This window comes from Gopherus flavomarginatus, chromosome 11, assembly GCF_025201925.1.
Source record: "Gopherus flavomarginatus isolate rGopFla2 chromosome 11, rGopFla2.mat.asm, whole genome shotgun sequence".
In the NCBI taxonomy this organism is placed as follows: Eukaryota; Metazoa; Chordata; order Testudines; family Testudinidae; genus Gopherus; species Gopherus flavomarginatus.
Genome location: NC_066627.1, coordinates 33,912,478 through 33,928,977, shown reverse-complemented (window position 1 = coordinate 33,928,977; position 16,500 = coordinate 33,912,478). Strand labels below are relative to the sequence as shown.

At 47.2% G+C, this 16,500-nt stretch overlaps 1 protein-coding gene and 1 gene segment (V, D, J or C); both read left to right on the top strand.

The window, feature by feature from the left end:
- LOC127030676 (tyrosine-protein phosphatase non-receptor type substrate 1-like) overlaps positions 1-16,500 on the top strand; it is a 143,405-nt gene that overhangs the window by 110,479 nt on the left and 16,426 nt on the right.
- TP53RK (TP53 regulating kinase) lies at positions 13,575-16,315 on the top strand. The gene is made up of 2 exons (XM_050917479.1): positions 13,575-13,827; positions 15,686-16,315. The coding sequence occupies exons 1-2, from the start codon at positions 13,590-13,592 to the stop codon at positions 16,162-16,164; spliced, it is 717 nt and encodes a 238-aa protein (XP_050773436.1). The 5' UTR covers positions 13,575-13,589; the 3' UTR covers positions 16,165-16,315.

Here is a 16,500-nt window from a genome sequence, read left to right as displayed (position 1 = left end):
ACTTGGCAGTGGTGGCTCCTGTCCTGTGGGGTTGGGCTGGCTCTCTGTTCCGGTCATTGTAACATGGTGCTCATGGTTGCTTGGTGCTGTGACCCTGTGCACCATATTGCAATGCCACTCCCTCAAATTTGGCTTTGGCACCCATCCGTCATGATGGAGGACTGGCCAGGGCAAACCTGAATGACTTGGAGTGAGGAGCCAAGCCCAGGAGCCGCCATGGCAGGGTAAGCGTGGGGTGGTCTTGTCAAGCTGTCTGGAGTGGCTCAAGAGCATGAATACCAATCTCGGGGCAGCCTGTTTCAAACCAGAGCACAAACCCCAAACTGGTTGTGAGTTCTATACTGAGATTTCACCAACCAAGCATCAAGTGTGAACTGCTCAAGCACTACAGTAGCCTTAACATGGAGTCACAGACAGTCCCCTTGGGTATAGCAATCTATCTTGCCACCTAGGCAAGCTTGCCTTTGCAATAGACGGTCTCTTATGCCAAAAATTACAACAATATTCTGGTTACTGCCAGTCCCAAAGCATCAGTCATTTACCCCAGGTCAATTGTACCTTAGAACTCTCACCAAAGACAATGTTTGTAGCCCACCCTATAACAAACTAGCTAAAGATTTGTTAACCAAGAAAAAGAAATAGAGATATTTACAACATTCAAGCAGGTAAAAATACAGACACAAATGAGTTACAGTCTTAGAGCATCTTAGCAAAAGGTGGCAGAAGCATCTATAATAAGCAAGCTCTATATGTCCTGAAGGGCTAACCCAGGCCAAGCATGGGAATCTTGGCTTATGTTTAGTAATCCTTACCCCTCGAAGTCCTAGCAACATAAAGATCAGTTTTTTCTTGTCAGGGATTTTTATTCCCTTCCCCCAGAGTTCAAGCTGATGGGACAAGTCCCTGTGCACGTCTTCTCTTCATGAGTATGTATGTGTGTGGGGCAATCAACAAGGTCTTTTGTCCTCTGATGTTTGTCTGGTATCTATGGGCCTTCTTTTGTTGGGCAGGAGATAACACCTTATGGCAGAGTGGACTAGGTCCGGAGGCCCCCTGGCCCTGCATCACCCTGTCCCAGAATAGAGCAGCAAGAAGTCCTCCAGGCAACCTAGAGTGGCTAGAGTGGCTGTAGAAGAGCGGCCAATCAGAAGGGCTGCTGGATCAATAAGGGGCCAGAAGGACTGGATAAAAGGCAAGCAGCAGAGCAGAGCCTTCAGTTGCTGTGTGGAGCCTGATGAGGGAGGACTGGGTGCCTGGCTGGCTAGACGAACAGCAGGACTGTGGATAGCTCACCTCAGAGAGCTCACCAGCCAGAATTGAGCCCAGTGAAGGCTGCCAAAGAACTTGTGCCTGGCTGGCTGGATAGAATATCAGCAGAGCTATCAAAAGGTCAGTGTGGGCAGGCTGAGGCTTGGGGACTGAGCACAAAGCCTCATGTCACCAGACTGGAGTACTGAGATGGACCCCGGCTGGGTGTCTGAAGAAGGCAGTGCCTCTGTGAAGAAGCCTAAAAGCTGTGGCCCCATACCAGGGCCATGATAAGAACTTGAGAATGTATACCCCGTAAGGCGGGACTGCGTGTGCGGCTCAGCTGGAGGGCTGAGCTGCCGAAGACCAGTCAAGAGAAACAGTGGCTGGGGTGTGCTTGCGACAGGTAGGTGCTACCCTGATGTAAGACCAAAAAAGAAAAGAGAGCCATCTGCAAGAGGTGGGTGTCCCCCCATGAAAAGAACTGTTTGCAGGCACTCTCAGACAGAGAAAAGGGGGCATGCATGAGAGGTGGGTGCTGATGCCATTACATACCTCCTGTGGCAAACTGTATTTCACACTTGGTAATACTTCTTTCCTGACTGGTAATTTACAGTTATAAAGAAAACACTTACATATTACCTTATAACATGGGATACAGATATTTATAAGTGAGATTAATGCATTCAGCAATTGACAAGCATTTCATAAAGTCTAAACACAAAAAAATTTTTTTACAACGCTGATACCTACTTTAACACACAGGTAAGCCAGACTGATTCCAACTGTACAGTGTACAATTGAGGCCTAGGGGCCTTGGCATGGTCTGCCAGCATCACAGGGTTCACTCATCAGCCCTCTCCTTCCCCGCCCCCCGGGCCTCCCATGTGCACCAGGCCAGGATTAGGGTTGTGGTGCCGGGACAGAAGGTGCTGTGTTCTGCAGGTGTTTGGTGCCCCATCAGTGAGGTGAGGAGAACGTGGTGGAGAAGTGGACCCATTGAATAGGGAGGCTACATCCACCGCTGAGTCCAGTGGATTATGGTGCATTTAAAATTTTACTTGTGTGCATATAAGTCTCTTCAGTTTACTTGTAAATAGCTAGCTACATGTTTGCTAGTTCTGCGAGATTTGTAGATTCAGACTATCTCAATGGTGAAAGATATTAGCTGTGCAGCTCTAGCTGATGAGGGGAGTGAGACCAAATGGTCAATTAATTTGAGTACTGGAGAACCACCAGGAGAGTCTTCTGAGTGGGAATGGTTTTAAAAAACGAAACCTAAAGCCAGTAGGTATAATTGAAAATAGTACCATGAACAACCCATTGGCCCCTTGGTTGCAAAACCTGGCTCTGCCACTGCCAGAATAGAGGTAGGATTCCCTAGAGTTTGGATTCTCTCTTTGGGGAACAGTTATAGCATATGCATTTCTTCTGATGGATTTCTGATTTTTTTCTGAGGCTTTTTCTTAAATTATTTCATTGCGTGAAATCAAAAAAATGGCTTTTCTGTGACTTTTCAGCAAACTATTGTCCAGGTATCTGAACTGCCAACAAACCTGCTCTTAAATATCCTGGAAGGATCCTGTTCTCTGGCAGGGTAATAAACATTAAATACCTAAGATAGCAAGAAGGCGTGACTCTGTGGGGGGAAGAATATCTTTATGGTTCGTTTACATAAAGAGGCAGGTGAGAATATGTCAATATGTTTGGCTGGTGCATCAACATTGCAGTCAGCTGTATGTCATGACCCTTTCACACTAAACCATGAGGAACTGCTACAATATGCAGTGGGAATAATTGAAAATGTGTTTCAAACAATCCTTTGAAAAGCGACCTGAAATGTTTCTTTGCAGTCTTAAGTGGTGTAAATAACAAAACTTTTGTCCTATACATGTAAACCATGTATATTCTGAGCCTGACCCGAAGCCCACTGAAGTCATTGGAAACACTCACATGGGCTTTAAATCAGACCCTCTTTGTGCAGCTGCTGTAGCACATAACTCCATGAATTAAAGGTTTTGTGTGGTCTTTCATGGAATGGGTCTTGGGGGAGCTGGAAGAGTCATATCTATAGTGACAAGTCTGTGGCCACTTGCAGACACAGCATTAGTTCCGAAGGATCCTGCAAAGGAAGAAAGGCTCATGCCGCCTGTTCTCTAGCGTATTTCTTGTCCTCCTTGCTATGATCTTCCCTGAGGTAGTTCTCTTGTTATCATCAGGCTGTATGTCTTGGCCAATCCACTTCCTTGTTTGATTCTTATCTCTCTTTTGGCCGGTGGATTTCAAGTGAATGAGGCTGCATTCCAGCTATAGAACCGAGTAATAAAAACACCAGGCTTAAAAACCACAAATATGTATTTCTTGAGCTGTTTTGCATTTAAAATTCAAACTGCAGTTGGTAACGATAACCCAGCTCGAATGTGCTCTACATTGCTGAACTATTCATGAAAAGTTGCACTGTGCCGCAGGGCAGTAGCAGCTAGAAATAGAAATTAAAATCACAAATGAAAACAAGGAGAGGGAATCCATTTAGCAAAGAAGGAATCCTCAGCGATCTAGCAGGTTCTCCCCCACAAAGCCTCAAATCTGTAATTTGTTCTTTTTTTCACTTTGTCATTGTAATAATTTAAATGCTTTAAAATAAGGGCAGAACAGAAATTAAGCTAGTTTGTTTTGTAGTCAGCTTTATTAGAGGAAAGGTTTGTTCTTATAACCAAACTCAGAAAGTCCAGGTCTTTCTTTGTTTTAGAGATGACAATAGTGCAAAGTGAGTCAGAATTTGTTTACTCACAACATTTGTACCACTCTAACTATCTGGGAAGAGTTAAAGCGCTACAGTCCCTCTAGCATGGAGACCGTTATATTGGCATCAGTGTGCTTTACAACAGCATAGTTATCCCAGTACTAGAAGGAGAATAAGCTATACTAGTGTAAGGCACTAATACAGCAGTATAACTGCATCCACACTAGGGGTTGTACCAGGATAACTGATTCAGAAAAAATTACCCCCCAACCAACTTAGTTATACTGATACTCAGAGAAGCACCATACTGAGGCTTGGTGTATCTGTTTGTATAAACTCAGTTGCCACAGTTTGCCTAATTCCCAGTTGACCAGCTTTGAGAATCTCGGCCTTAGGCCAGGTCCACTGGGAATGCTTCACTGGTATAGGAATACTGGTGTACTTACTATATTGGCAAAATACTCCTCAGGTATATCTACACTACGGATGCTACAGTAGCACAACTGCAGCAATGCCACAGTACCAGAGTGTAGATGGGTCCTATATTGACAGAAGGGGCTTTCTGTTGCTGTAGGTAATCTGCCTCTCCAAGAGGTGGTAGATGGGTTGATGGAAGAATTCTTCTGTCAATGTAGCTGGTCTACATTGGGGGTCAGGTCGGCTTAGCTACGGTGCTTAGGGGTGTGAATTTTTCACACCCCCTAAGCAATGTAGCTAAATTAATCTAAATTTTAAATGTAGACCAGGACCTTGGTTGGCTTATTCCAGCCCCTGCAAGTGCGAAAACTAATAAACAGGGCTGCCAAGCAATTAAAAAAATTAATCACACTGGTAAACAATAATAGAATACCATTTATTTAAATATTTTTGGATGTTTCCTACATTTTAAAATATATTAATTTCAATTACAACACAGAATACAAAGTGTACAGTGCTCACTTTATATTTATATTTATTTTTTATTACAAGTACTTGCACTGTAAAAAAAATTAGTATTTTTAATTCATCTAATACAAGTACTGTTGTGCAATCTCTTTATCATGAAAGTTGAACTTACAAATATAGAATTATGTACAAAAAACTCCATTCAAAAATAAAACAATGTAAAATTTTAGTGCCTGCAAGTCCACTCAGAACTACTTTTTGTTCAGCCAATCATTCAAACTAGTTAGTTTACATTTGCAGGAGATAATGCTGCCCTCTTTGTAATTACAACATCACCAGAAAGTGAGAACAGGTGTTCTTATGGCACTGTTGTAGCCAGCACTGCAAGATATTTACATGCCAGATGCGCTAAAGATTCACATCTCATCTTCAACCATCATTCCAGAGGACATAGACTCATACTCATAGACTCATAGACTCGGACTGGAAGGGACCTCGAGAGGTCATCGAGTCCAGTCCCCTGCCCTCATGGCAGGACCAAATACTGTCAAATGAGTCCATGCTGATGATGGGTTCTGCTTGATAACAATCCAAAGCAGTGTGGGCCAATGCATTTTCATTATCTGAGTCAGAGGCCACCAGCAGAAGGTTGATTTTCTTTTTTAGTGGTTCGAGTTCTGTAATTTCCACATTGGAGTGTTGCTCTTTAAGACTTCTGAAAGCACGCTCCATACCTCATCCCTCTCAGATTTTGGAAAGCATCTCAGATTCTTATACCTTGGGTCGAGTGCTGTAGCTATCTTTAGAAATCTCACATTGGTACCTTCTTCGTGTTTTGTGAAATCTGCAGTGAAAGAGTTCTTAAAATAAACATGTGTTGGGTTATCATGCAAGACTGCAGTTCTCACCCATGATGTTCAGTCACAAATGTAATTAACGCATTATTTTTTAAATGAGCATCATCAGCATGGAAGCATGTCCCCTGGAGTGGTGGTCAAAGCATAAAGGGGCATATGAAAGTTTAGCCTATCTGGCATGTAAATACCTTGCAATGCCAGCTACAAAACTGGTGAACTGGAAAATAGTATTTCTTTGGTTTATCATTTTTACAGTGCAAATAATATACATTTTGATTTAAATTACAACACAAAATACAATATATATGAAAATGTAGAAAAACATCCAAAATATTTAAGAAATTTCAAATGGTATTTCTATTGTTTAACAATGCAATTAAATCTGTGATTAATAGTGATTCTTTTTTTTAATCATGATTAATTTTTCGAGTTAATAGCATGAGTTAATTGCAATTAATTGGCAGTCCTACAAATAAAATCAGTAAAAGCACTGTTTTGCCAGTATAACTGTGTCTACCGTAGAGGCTTTTGCTGGCACAGGTGTGTCAGTCATAAATCACACCTCATCACACCTCTGACCAAAATAATTGTGCTAGCAGAAGCCTGTAGTGTAGACCTCGGCCCATTCTTCTTCTAAATAAATCCTGGAAAAAGAGTTCTCTGTATGAACTCCATCCTGCTAGATGCTGAGCGCTCTCAAAGTCAATGGGAATTAAGGGGTCTCAGCCCCTTACAAGAACAGGCTTTATTTCTATTAGCTTGGCCTACAATAATTTTTAATTTAATTCTATCATTTATAAAAGGAGGGTTGCACATAAAACTATGTTGTCAAGGGGAACAAAGTTACACAAGTAAAAGACATTACAACAAACTCCATGCCTCAATGAAATTCTCCAGGGTGACACAAAATGTGTTTTGTTCCAATAAAATATTGGGCGATACTGTAAACGGCTTCAGATTATTTCCAAAGGCTGCATCAACCGTATACTTAGTTGTAAATGAAAATAATGAGAAAAATAAAATAATGGAGGAAATAAATGTTTCCTCTTGAACATTTTGGAAACTCCAGAGGATTGGTGAGCATGAGATAAATTGTTTAGTTTACCATGATGATTTAATGAAAGGGTAACATGCTGCTCGTGTGTGGGTATGGCCTGGTCTACCCTATAGAATTAGGTCAGAATAACTACATAGCTCTGGGATGTGAAAAATCTACACTCCGAAGCGGCATAGTTAAGCTGACCCAAGTCCTTGTGTAGACAGTGCTAGGTCGACGAAGAATTCTTCCATTGACTTAGCTAGTGCCTCTTGGGGAGGTGGATTACTTACGACAGTGTCTATGCTGAAGTGCTATAGCGGCAGAGCTATATATAGTGTACTAACTGTAAACTAGCCCTGTATGTGTACGTGCACGCAGGTCTATAGGTATGTGGGCATGTATGCACATGTGTGTGTTAGAGCGCATGCTGTAGGCATAGATCTTGCTGGACATGAGTAAATGTGCATATAGCTTGTTGGAGTGCAAGGTTAAACAGGAAACAAAGGTGCGACAGACTGTGTGCTGGAGACTGTGTTTTGGGGCTAGTTGAGATAACTGGGAACACCCTGAGCTGGTAAACTTGAAATGTACATAAGGTGAGGATACAAATAATTGGTCCTTACACGATCTGCAAAGCAACTGGTCCTTATATGATCTGTACCATGTCCAAACCAATTAGATTCAAGAAGAACAGATGTTTTAGTAGCCTGGAAAAAAAATGTACATAAACTGTATAGTGTGTGATATAAATTATTTAGAATTATGGTATCACCCTGTATCTAAACCCCTTGAGTCTGAGCCTGATTTGCATGGGCATACACTGTTATATGCCTAATACAGTAACCTGAGCGATGAGCTGGAGTTGAACTGAGCTTTTGGCTCCCAGAGAACTGGATGAAGTGTTCTTCCAGAACTGTATGAGGTGGTCTGCATAAGCCAATTGGAAGAGATCTTGGAGGGAATCCCAACACATGCATGGGCCTATATGTGTGTGCAAACTCTGTCCAGGGCCCTATGAAAAATCTGATTTTTTTTAAATAGTATTTGCAAATTGGGAACATGAAAAATGGGAATGCAGCTTTTTCCTGGCTAAATGCTAGAGCATCCTGTGTTAATGGCCTAAGACCAATGGACCATTAGGGGAGTGAAGTTCTGGAATAGCCTTCCGAGGGAAGTAGTAGGGGCAAAAGACTTTCCTGGCTTTAAGACAAAGCTTGATAAGTATATGGAGGGGATGTTATGATAGGATCGTTAATTTGGGCAATTGATCTTGAATTACCACCAGACAGGTCTGCTCAATGGTCTGCGGGGAGATGTTGCATGCGATGGGTACTGAGTTGCTGCGGAGAATTCCTTCTTGGGCGCTAGCTGGTGACTCTTGCCCACATGCTCAGGTTTAGCTGATCGCCATATTTGGGGTCGGGAAGGAATTTTCCTCCAGGGCGGATTGGCAGGTGCCCTGGAGGTTTTTCGCCTTCCCCTGCAGCGTGGGGCACGGGTCGCTTGCTGGTGGTGTCTCTGCAGCTTGAGGTCTTCAAACCATTTTTGAGGATTTCAATAACTCGGTCCTGGGATAGGGGTTGTTATAAAATTGGATGGGTGGGGTTCTGTGGCCTGCCTTGTGCAGGAGGTCAGACTAGATGATCAGATTGGTCCCTTCTGACCTATGAGTCTATGAGTCTATGAGACTTAGGACATAACAAGAGAAGGAAGAACCACAGGGTAGATTTCTTTTATTATCCAAAGCTATTACTGAAACAATGTAAATATTTCCCGAGCACAACCTCACCACATGAAGCTGAAGTAAGCTGTGTGGAATGTGTTTGTGTTTATTTTATTATCTGAAACAGAAACAAATGATGTGGTAGGGAAAACAAGGACAAAATGGACTTGAGACATTTCCAAATGTAGCAATCTAAGAATTATTTATATGGACTAGACAAAATCTCTTGTACAGCCTGTATCTCCTGAAGAACATTTGCAGTATGTGCAAATAGCCCAGGAGAGTAGTGGGTTGCATTGTGTGCCATTAACATTCAGTTGTGATGGTGAGACCATGGGCTTTTACAAATTAAGCAGTTGGCTAGATGTCTCCAATATATTTAAAACATCATCTGTGAAAGATTAATGAGTCTTGTTCATGCCTCTGTGACCCTACCCCCCATATTCTTCATAGAGATATTGCTATGATATGAACATGGCATAACCAAGATGTGTTCTATGCAAGATGGGTGATGTGAGGTATCCTTGAAAAGGTTATGATTTACTGAATATGATTATCCTATTTGTATGCATGTATCATTTCTGTGTCTGATGCTAGGAATATTCATTATGTAACAATTACAGCTATGTTTACACCTGGGGAACACCCACCAGACAGTAGGCAATCAGCCTGGATGGGCCATTAGGGAGAACAATAGGACTCTGAAGATGCTAATCTCCCACCTTCCTGAGAAGCTTCCTGGGATGCTGCTTTGACACTGCAGGGTCATATGATCATGTCACCTGGTATTGGACCCCATCTTGGCCTACTAGTATTTTTTCCACTAATAGGGGGTGGGGACCAAACTGGGAAACAAAGGATTCCTGCCATACATAAATCCTATTTAAGGCAGGGAAGTTAGTTAATCAGGAGCATTTTCACTGCTGAGAACATCTAAGAAACAAGGTGCGGGGGAGGGGGAGGAAAAGAGCTGAGCCTGGGCCGGAAAAGGTGTCTGGCCTGTGAAAATAATGCCTAAAACAACATTTGGGGTGAGAAATTACTACTTGTAACCAGTTTCTGTAATGTATTGAGCTTAGTTTGTGTGTTTGTTTAATTTGCTCAGTAATCTGCTTTGGTCTGTTTGCTACCCCTTATAATCACTTAAAACCTACTTTTGATAAACTTGTTTTGTTTATTCTAAAACCCAGTTTGTGGAATTCATAATGGGGGGGGAGGAGTTAGGGGCAAAAAGCTGTGCATATCTTCCTCCACATTGAGAGAGGGAGTGAATTTCATGAGCTTATACTGTACAGTTCTCTGTGCAGCACAAGACAATACAGTTTTGGATTTGCACCCCAGAGGGGGTGTGCCCTTGAGTGCTGGGCAATCGCCAAGCTGATTCTTCCCATACAGAGCTGATTTCAACGTCTGTCTTTCTGCAGCTGGGCATGTCCCTACCTGGGTGTGCGCTGGAGGAGGCTTGAGGGCCTGGCTTAGCAGGGCAGGGGGAGGGAGCCCAGGCTGGTGGAACGGGAAGGCTCAGTGGGACCTCAGTACGTCAGGTGGCACCCCAGAGTGTGTGTGGGAGTAACCTATCACAGCCTCCACACCAGTGGTTCTCGAACTGTGGGTCGGGACCCCAAAGTGGGTAATGACCCTGTTTTAAAGGGGTTGCCAAAGCTGGTGTTAGACTTGCTGGGGCCCAGGACTGAAGCCGAGGACTTCAGCCCTGGGTGGTGGGGCTCAGGTTACAGTCCTTGGGCTTTGTTTTTGGCCCCCCTAATTAGGGTGTTGGGGCTCAGGCTTTGGCATTGCCCCCCTCCCTTCCAGCCTGGGGCAGTGGACACTGGCAGGCTCAAATCTCGGTCCCTCCTCCTGAGGTCGTGTAGTAATATTTGTTGGAAGGGGGTCATGGTGCAATGAAGTTTGAGAACACATGCTCTACACTCTCTCTCTTTCTTCTAACACAAATGGCCCTCCTCAGTCAGGAGCTATGTGGAGTGGCCAACTGAAGATGTCATGTGAGCACTGTTGAGCTGAATCAGCTCACAATTGCCGGCAGGATTTTAGAATATTGACGGCACTTCACTATTGATAAATAACTTTTCCATAAAGTAACCATTAACTATCAGCACCGTGAATGATTGACTCTCTTTCAGGCCAACTTTCTAAACCTTTACTTATTGGGGAGGGGGAGCTGGAACTAAGCTGATAGGGTGGAAAACAAGCACCTTACTTAACCTTAGCTGACATTTCTCGCCATCCACTTCCTCTGTCTCATACCTCCCAACACCAAGTTGTGGTCCTAGCTAACTGAGGCCCTGATCCAGCAATTGATAAGGCCTGGGCAGACTGATGTGCCTGTTGAGAGCTCCATTGACTTCAGTGAACCTCCATGTGTGCATAGCAGAATGCCTTTGCAATATGGATTGCAGGATCAGGACCCCAGACTGTAAGCTCTTTGTGACACTGTGCCTTCATTCTCTGGGGATGCCTGTGGTACTATATGCAAATGTCACATTCAGGGGTGGTGAGTTATATGGGCCCCTTGGTGCCCAGGCTCCAGCAAATTTAGGACCCAGAGGGCCAGGCTCCACCAATGTTTGGGGCTGGGTCTCTCCTCTGGCGCCACCTGCCACCAGGGGCGGCTCCAGGCACCAGCACGCCAAGCGCGTGCTTGGGGTGGCAAGCCGCGGGGGGCGCTCTGCCAGTCTCCACGAGGGTGTCAGGCACGCTGCCTTCGGCAGCTTGCCTGCGGAGGGTCCGCTGGTCCAGTGGCTTCGGCGGACCTCCCGCAGGCGCCTGCAGGAGGTCCGCCGGAGCTGCGGGACTAGCGGACCCTCCGCCTGCAAGCCGCTGAAGGAAGCCTGCCTACCGTGCTTCGGGCGGCAAAATGCCTAGAGCCGCCCCTGCCTGCCACCCCCATGCACCTCCCCTGGAGCATCCCCCAGCCCCACCTGCTGCCCCCACATGGCACCCCCAAGCATCTCTGCCTGCCCTGGGCAGCGGGTAGCTGCCACCTGCAGCTCTGCGCTGCTGCGTCCGGCTTCAAGGGAGCAGCGCCAGGGGCAGGCTGAGGTAGCTGCTGTGCCGGAGGAGGGGAGGAGCCCATGGCACCCCCCTCGGCAGCTGACTCCACGTCAACTCCGGGGGGGGAGGGGGTTTATCCTGGCTAGATGTCCTGAGCAGCAGCTGGGGGGGGAGGGGCTTGAGTGAGTCTTGGGCCAGGGAGGAAGGGGCTCCCCTCCCCCAGAGCTCGCTGCTGCTGGTGGGGAAAGAGCTGGGAGGAGTCCTCCTCTCTGGCCCCCTGCCCCAGGGCAGCCTCCCTGCTGCACCCCAAACTCCTCATCCCTGGCCCAGCCCTGCACCCCAACCCTCTGTCCCAGCCCAGAGCCTGCATCCAGCACCCAAACTCCCTCCCCAGAGCCTGCACCCCTCCTGTACCCCTGCCCCAGCCCAGAGCCTGCACCCAGCACTCAAACTCCTTCCCAGAGCCAACACCCCTCCCCACCCAAACTTCCTCCCAGAGCCTGCACCCCAAACCCTCTCCTGCACCCAAACTCCCTCCCAGAGCCGTAGGCAGGTGTGTGTGTGGTGGGACTTGGACCCATTCTGGGTACCACCAAAAATGATACAAACCTGCCAGCCCGGTCACATTCTATTAATTTAAGGCTAGATCGAGCGTGGCCTTCATGCTGGCAAGCAGTTGGAAGGCTCAAGGTGAGCAGGAGCCTTCCTTCCCCCTTGCATGGCCCACAGAAGAGCCTGGAACAGCTGTTTTCCCTGTGCACTGGGGAGTGCAGGGACCACCATGCTCCCCTGGGGGCACATAACAGCTCCAAGGGGGTGGGAAGGAGCCAGGGCAATACACACTGGAATTTGTGCACCTGAGAAAGCAGTATAGTAGCAGGGCTACTTCCCCTGCTACAAGTTGGAGAGATCTGCGTGGCATTCTGCCTCCTGGAGCTCCCTGCTGGGTAGTGCAGCAGGACTGTGCCTTGAAGGACTGTAAGCTCCAGGGGCAGGCACAGGATCCTTGTCTATGCCTTGTGCACCATGGAGCATGCTGCCAGCACTTGGAATGACTAAACCTAGCCCTGCCTGTTTGCCCTCTATTGTGGGTCCCAATCAGCAGCTTGTAGCACAGCTCTCTGTTCTGTACAGAATAATTCATTCCTTTACACATGCACACTTCCTGGTGTGCTCTTCTGCATATCACATCCAAGAGCTCTCCTGCTCATGGTCACGTCACTGAAGTGCGGGAAGGGTTTGGAGTTCAGGGTCCCAGTGGCGCTTACCACGGCTCCCAGAAGTGACCGCCAGGTCCCGGCAGCCCCTAGATGCATGGGCAGTTAGGGAGGCTCCGCGCACTGCCCTCACGCTTGCAGCTCCCATTGGTCGTGGTTTCCGGCCAATGGGAACTGTGGAGCCGGCACTGAGATGGGGGCAGCGCATGGCGCCTCTGTGGCCGCCCATGTGTCAGGGGCAGAAGGACCTGGCAGCCGTTTCCAGGAGCTGCATAGAACTAGGGCAAGCAGGGAGCCTGCCTTAGCCCTGGGCTCCTGCTGTGCTGCCGACTGGAGCCGCCAGGACCCATTTCCCGCTGAAAACCATACGCCTGGCAACCCTAGGCCTGAGAGGGCAGGACTGGAGGCACCTACAGAAGGGAGAGGCGGTAGTATAGAGGGGTGGGGTGATTCGTAGCAGGAGGGTGACGTGGTGGGATTGGAAAGCGCTGCCTGGAGGGACTATAAAGGCGAAAGGGCTGCATAGAGGGGCGGGGCGATAGACGGGAAGAGCGGTAAAAAGGGGCGGGGCGATAGGTGGGCGGGGCCGGGCCCGGCCCGGTATCGGTGTCGGTTAGCGGGCAGCTCCGGAGGCCGGTGTAACGGGCAGGAGCCGCAGTCTGGCAGAGCAGGGCGGGGTTACAGGCTTCTCCCTTTACCGCTCTCCTGGGCGGTTCGGCTATTTCCGGTAGCCGAACCCGAGCCCTCCCGAGGGCCCCGGTAAGTCACGTGGCACGAAGGGGGCGGTGTCGTACCCCTTCCCCTCACGCAGGTTACGCCGGCCACGGAGCTGACGTACGCAGGTAGCGTAGGGGTCGCCTGTATCATGGCCGGTGGGGCAGGCGAGGCGGGAGCGCGCGCGGTGTCTCCGCCGCCGCTGCGGGGGCTGCAGCTGGTGCAGCAGGGGGCCGAGGCGCGGCTGTACCGGGGACAGTTCCTGGGCCGGGCGGCCGTGGTCAAGCTCCGCTTCCCCAAGCGCTACCGGCACCCGGCGCTGGAGGAGCGGCTGAGCCGGCGGCGGACGGCGCAGGAGGCCCGCTCCTTGCTGCGCTGCCGCCGGGCAGGTGGGGCTGAGAGATGGGGGGGGCAAAAAGGGACTCTGCGGGGCGGTTTGCGGGGGCGCTAGGGGTGTGTCGGGGGGGCCTTAGCTCAGGGACAGAGGGGCCTCGGTGGGGTGGGTTTGCTGGGGGGGTGAGTTTATGGCGAGATGGGCGCTGCTTGTGGGGCGGGGCGGAATGAGGGGGGCTTAGGAAGAGGTGGGGGCTCTGTGGTGTGGGGCTGAGCTGGGGGGGTACAAAAATGAGTCTAAGGCAGAGGTTCTCAAACTGGGGGTTGGGACCCTTCAAGGCATCACAAGGTTATTATATGGGAGGTTGTGAGCTATCAACCTCCACCCCAATCCCACTTTGCCTCCAGCATTTATAATGGTGTTAAATATATTTAAAAAAGTGTTTTTAATTTATAGGGGGGGTTGCACTCAGAGGCTTGTTATGTGGACGGGGTCACCAGTAAAAAAGTGTGCGAGCCATTGGTCTAGGGAGAGATAGGAGCTGCTTGTAGGGAAGGTTCTTGGCACTGGTTGGGGAGGGGTTTGTATTATGAATGGAGCCATCAGCACCTCTTTACACTTTTTCATAACCCCAGGTAACAGGGCTTTTAGTGAAATTGAAAGGCAACAAAAACCTACACAAAAAACCTTGTTTAAAATGTAGCACACAATTGTTCTGAGTGACTCGCTGCCACAGGATATTGTTTTCCTGTTGTAGGTATGTCTGTGGTCCTCATTATAGTATCTGAACATTTCACAATATTAATGTACTCATGGAGTATATTGATAGTATTTAGAAAGAGACTTGGGCTTTTCTATGTTGAGGAAGTAATGGAAATAGGTGTTCTCCAATAGGTCCCTGCATGATTATTCTGAGATCTGGTCTACAATTAAAATGTAGAGTGACATATATCTATGGGCTTGGATACACTTGCAAGTTAGAGCACATTAAAGCAGCCCTGGGCGCCCTAACTCTGGAGGTGTCCACACTGGCAAGGCACGTAAAGCACCTGGACTCTGTTCCTGGTAATCCACCGCCACAAGAAGTATAAAGCTTGCTGTGCCCCAGCTGAAATGCCTGGGTGTCAGTGTGGACAAGGTGTTGCATTACTGCACTGTGATTGGCCTCCGGAAACGTCCCATAATCCGCTGAAGTCAAGTGGCCACTCTTCTCATTGTTTTGAGGTTGGCTGCAGGCATGCAGATTTCCCCTTTCAATTCTCTGTTTCTGACAGCTGGCATGCTTATCTGCTCCAGAACAAAGCAAATTATTAGTGTGGAATGCTGCCTTTGTGAGATGGGGAGGGGAGGTCTGCTGCTTTCTGAACTTAAAGACAGCATGCTGACACACTCTCTGCCCCCCAAAACACACTGTCTCTTCCCCCACATACACACAACACACTCCCTGTCACACTCCCCCCTCCTTCCCATTTGAAAAGCATGTTCCAGTCACTTGCACACTGGGATAGCTACCACAATGCACTGCTCTTTGTGGCATTGCAGGAGCTGCTAATGTGGCCATGCCAGTGCGCTTGCAGCTGACAGTGTAAACACACGGCAGCATTTCCGCTGTTCCGGTCTCCGAAGGCTGGCTTTACTCCCAGCGCTCTACATCTGCAAGTGTAGCCAAGCCCTATGTTGCTCAGAAGTTGGGAAAAGTTTACAACTCTGAGAGTAGTAGCTATTCCAACCTGACCTCATGTGTAAATGTGGCTAGGTTGACAGAAGAATGCTTCTGTCCCAATTCCAGGATAGTGTTGTAAACTTCTAAGAGTGCATTTGATTTATGTAATTATAAATTTTGAATATCTTAAAACAAGCTAAAAATTCTTATAAGCTAAAGGCTAGCATTTCTTCAACTCTTTTTTTAATAGGGATTTCTGCACCAGTGGTTTATTTTGTGGATTATGTCTCCAATTGTATATATCTTGAAGATATCGTAGAATCAACTACAGTTCGGGATTATATAACTTCTGTACAGCAAAGTGGAAAGGATACCAACAACCTCTTTCTCTTAGCAGAAAAGATAGGCGAGGTTTTAGCACGAATGCATGATGAGGATCTTATCCATGGAGACCTTACAACTTCCAACATGCTTTTGCGACCCCCAGTAGAAGAGCTGGACCTGGTGCTAATAGATTTTGGACTGAGTTTTATTTCTGGTCTTCCTGAGGATAAAGGAGTTGATTTGTATGTTTTGGAGAGAGCTTTTCTGAGTACTCATCCAAACACAGACACACTGTTTGAAGCCCTGCTGAAGAAGTACTCTACTACATCTAAAAAATCAAGTCTAGTGATCAAAAAGCTGGATGAAGTACGACTGAGAGGAAGAAAGAGATCCATGGTTGGATAGAAGAAAGCAGAATTTGTGGGAGGGTAGGGGAAATGTAACTTCCTAGGATGTGCAAATGTGCTTGTTTATTAATTGTTTGGTTTTATTTCATAAGTCACCATTTTGGTAGCTTTCATTGTCTTTCAAATGTACAATAAACCAGTTTAATCCACATGGTGGTGATCCTTGTACAGCAATCTGATAAGTGGCTCAGAGTAACCAAGTTAATGATAGGTGATGGGAGTGCAGGTGGGAAAGTAACAGCTGAGGTGGGAACCATTGCTTTTCTTGTCTCCTAACTATCAGATATCCCTTTTTAAAAAGAAAAATCCAATATTTGTAGTGTGTTTTGCTATG